General features: G+C 26.9%; 1 protein-coding gene across 1 annotated transcript; it reads left to right on the top strand.

Annotated features, from left to right (window-relative positions):
* Positions 1-2,627: 2,627 nt before the first annotated feature.
* Positions 2,628-4,055, top strand: EIN_265830 (hypothetical protein; the record flags this gene model as incomplete). The annotated part of the gene is made up of 1 exon (XM_004185012.1): positions 2,628-4,055. One exon carries the CDS (start codon positions 2,628-2,630, stop codon positions 4,053-4,055), a length of 1,428 nt encoding a protein of 475 aa, XP_004185060.1.
* Between the last annotated feature and the right edge of the window lie 225 nt (positions 4,056-4,280).

Genomic DNA, 4,280 nt, shown 5'->3' with positions numbered 1-4,280 from the left:
CTATACAGTAAAAAGCATCTATTTGTGGATTTTCAAACAGAGAAAATTATTTATTTGTGGGTTTATCATGGAATTGTGAATTAAATACTTTTCACTATTTTATACATAAAAAATGAAAGATATTAATAATATTAGAGTATTTTAATTATAAAAATACTATAATTTTTATTTAAGTGTACCTAAATTCAAAGTTCCAGAGCAAAATAATTATTTGTGGGTTTTGCATTTGATTGGTCCATTGACCCACAAATAGACGTAACCCACAAATATAAAACCCACAAATAGATGCTTTTTACTGTAATCAAAAAGTGAAAGATTTATAATATTTTTTCGTACCATTTATTATTTTACAAAAACACCTCCAATTTTAGATTACAAATAGCGGAATTAACAGGGACCACAGGAAAAACCAGAGACCAGACTTATTTTAGCTATTGAATATTAAGCGGATTTTATACAATAAAACGGGCAAATATATAAATAAGTGTGTAATTTTCTTATTATTTGGTTTTACAAACGGTTATTTTTCTGGATGAAAAAATGAATGTGTTGTATAAAGTATGAATAAACAACAATTTAATGTGAGTTATAATAATAAGTTTATTACTATTTATTATTTATTATTATTATTTATAAAATATTATTCTTTTGTTCAACCATCTTCAACTTCAACACAACCATTCAATTAAAACGTTCATTCATTATTTCAAAAAAAAGATGTCGTAGTCTTCTCTATTCATTCGGTTGATTTGATAAGTTACTTTTTGTTCAGTATTAAAAGTGGTTCACGCAATAAATGAAAATGAAGTAAAGAATAAATAAATTATTGGAATGTTAGACATTTGGTAAATGATTGATAACTATTAAAAGTATTCAACAACGGAAGATAAATCAATATAAAAAACAAACTTTACTTTGGCTCGGCTGGGCTATAACAAATGAGACAACTCTGAATGATTATTTAAGAGTTTCATATTTTATAGTTTTTTCTATTTTATATAAAAAAACAGTGTGTCTATTATAACTTGGTCCTGGTTTTTGAAAATAAAATAACATATCCTCCAAAACCCCGATTATTTGTTTATTTTTATTTAACAAGGAAACTTTATACCAAAAATAAAACAGCTTAATTTTGTCTGGTCCCTGGTTTATGATTTGGTCCCTGGTTTTTCTTGTATCTGTATTTACTTGGAGAAAAATACGTCGGTAAAAAAAATGCACTTTTAAACAAAAAAGCTTGAAAAAAGACTGGATTTTTAAAATATTCAAAAGCTACCAAGTATGCTTTATACTCTTGTTAATACAGTTTTTTACATTTTTTTGATTTTTTACATAATTCTTATTATTTAAACGAAAATAGAGTCATCATCAAAACGTTGTTCTTTCCTTAACGTTGTCACTCAGTTTTAAGATATTAATAACTGGAATATATTTTGTGTTTTTTTCCCAGAATTATTTTTAATGAAACACAACATATTATTTTGCCGAACTACCAAAAGAAAATTTTTTAAATAATAATTTCACTGAATAATCTCCAAAATTCAAAACGATAATATCTGATCGAGTCCTTGATGGAAAAGATGCCTTTGATTATAAAAACTAAAGGCTTAAACAAAAACAGTTCGTTTTAAAATTTTTATATCAATATCAAATTGAGTAATATGTTTTACGTTGAATATTATGATAAAAATACTTAATTTTAGGGATGGTTGTCGAAGTTAATTATGTTAGAAAAAACAGACGTACTAATATCTACAATTGAAAGTATGTATATTTATAATATTAACACTCTATGAATCAATGTGCATCAATTTGATGAAATGTCATTTCAAGTGACGACAAAAACGCTTATGACAAACGTTCTTTGTCTTAGCAAATTACCACAAATTATAAAACACTTGAAGATGGTGCAAAATAACAATAATTCGAATATTTTAGTAATTTTGTTATCATTTGAGTATTAATTTTACTAAAATCACAAAGATAAAAATCCACAGAAAAGCTCAAACAGGTTTTTCCTCTTTTGTTAATTTTTTTTACACTCGGCAAAAAAATAAAACATCAACTTTTTTATTTTTTTCATATAAAACTGAAAAAAGACAGCTCCGACGTGTTGATAATTGGAATATATCGGGAAATTTTTTAAAAACTCCAAAAAATCTTTTTTTCAGTTTTTTACCGTTTTATGATTTATTATTTAATTCTTAATTTTTTAAAGAATTTTTTGTGTATTTTTTGCAAAAGATACAACGTTTAGAGAATTACTCTACAACAATTTACTTAAAAATAAATAAAGTTAGTAATGCAACTTTATTTGGTTTGTTTTATATTAAAATAGTAATAATTTGGACACTAAAGTAACTAAATAATTGATAATCTCAAAATTTTATCTGTATATCAATTATATTTTGAATACCAATTTAAGTTGTTTTGCCATGTGTTACCATTTTTAATTACAATTAAAAATATTTGGTTTTTATTTTTTAAAATAAAGAATACAGTTTGCTATTATTTGTTTTTTTTGCAACGCATTAAACAAAAAACTGCAACTTGAAAGACTTTGTTTGTATATGTTATTTAGATAAACGTTAATATTAAAGTTCAGATTTCAACTTAAAAATAATCATATGCCATCCCGCCTTGAGTTATTTTTTATGATGAACGTTGCGAAGTATTTATCAAGTGTCGATGACCTTTACGAGTTTTGCAGAGTTTCAAAGAAGTGTCAAGAAACTTTAAATGCATTCCAGCAGAACTTTTTCTTTGTCGATTCAACGATAGAACGTGAACTCAAATTTTTCAATGGAATTCAAAATTACAAGGGATATAATACAATCACGACATTTCCACACAAACAATTTGAATTTTATGATATAAAAGGCGTCGTCGAAGGAATTCCTCTTGAAAAAATCCGCTCTTTAAATACGGGGATCATTCCAGATGATTGTGAAAAAATGACAAATTTGAGACATTTGGAATTTTACATTGAAGAAGAAGATGATGGGTGGCAATTAGTCGATGCGGATGACTTTAAGCCATTAAGTCTTCTTGAGAATCTCAAAACAGTAAAGTTTGTAATAGAAAATCCTCCATTTACACCATTGGAAGAATATGAAAAACCTGATATTTATGAAGACTTCATTGATGCAATCACCAATATAGGGCCAAAACCGTTAATAGTTGTTGTAAACTGTGATCCACAGTATATCAACCAGATTCTAGCCATTGGAGACAACGTCCGAGTTAGACAGATTGTTCGTAACATCGACAAATTTGCTCAAGAAATTAAGAACGAAAAAATATATAAAGTGACTAACTGTATCTCGGGCAACTTGAATGATCTTATTGATGGGGATGTCATTCAGAAGTATGGTTTCCCAATCGTTAAACTTCATAATTGGGAATACAAACCTAAAAGTAATGAAAAAACGTTCGACTTGAGTAAGTACAATGCGTTGTATGACCTTAATTTATTTTTTAGGGACTTCGAGTATAATTGGATATTACCAACCAATTTGACTCAACTTTATATGTATGATCAAAACATTGTGAATTTGAGCCAACTTCAAAATCTACAGACATTAATTACAAATCAAATTCCTCAATGTCAGTTGAATCAATTGACTTTTTTTGAATTGTCCTCTCCAAAAAAAGTCAATGCAAAAGAAATCAATGATATTGGAAATGTCAAAGAGTTAATTATCGAGTGTTTTAGAGAAGAGTTGCTTGATCTGTACGACTTGGAAATAACTTATGTTAACATTATGAGTTTTTATGGGAAGTATATCGTGTTATCACCCCACATAGAATCGCTAATTGTTTCCAATATATATATTGAGCAACTCGTTATTCCCAAATCCGTCAAAACTTTATATTGTCATTGTTCAGAAACCCTAATCTCACTTCAATTTGAAAATGGAATTCAATTAGAAACTGTCGTATTGTATAGTTGCAAAAACCTTAACAAATTCACTTTACCCAAATCAGTTAAGACTCTCAAGTTGGAGTCCGACATCGAAGCTAAAATCCTCAACATCCAAGAATTGATTTTATAATTCAAAGAGCTTTGATATTTAATTTATATATTTATTAACATTATACTACTTTGTATAATTTAGAATATTAAATAACAAAAATATATTATATATAACCAGATCATAAACTGTTTTTCAAAACTCTGTACTGGGATGCCCCGATTTTTTAGACAAACAATTTGTAAATATTTTTTTTGCTTAACCCTCATTTTTTTGTCATAAACTTTACTCGATAAAAATCAAATA

The sequence above is a fragment of the Entamoeba invadens genome (genome assembly GCF_000330505.1).
Source record: "Entamoeba invadens IP1 unplaced genomic scaffold scaff_1105074725681, whole genome shotgun sequence".
Classification (NCBI taxonomy): domain Eukaryota; phylum Evosea; order Mastigamoebida; family Endamoebidae; genus Entamoeba; species Entamoeba invadens.
This window is presented reverse-complemented; position numbering and strand designations above follow the sequence as displayed.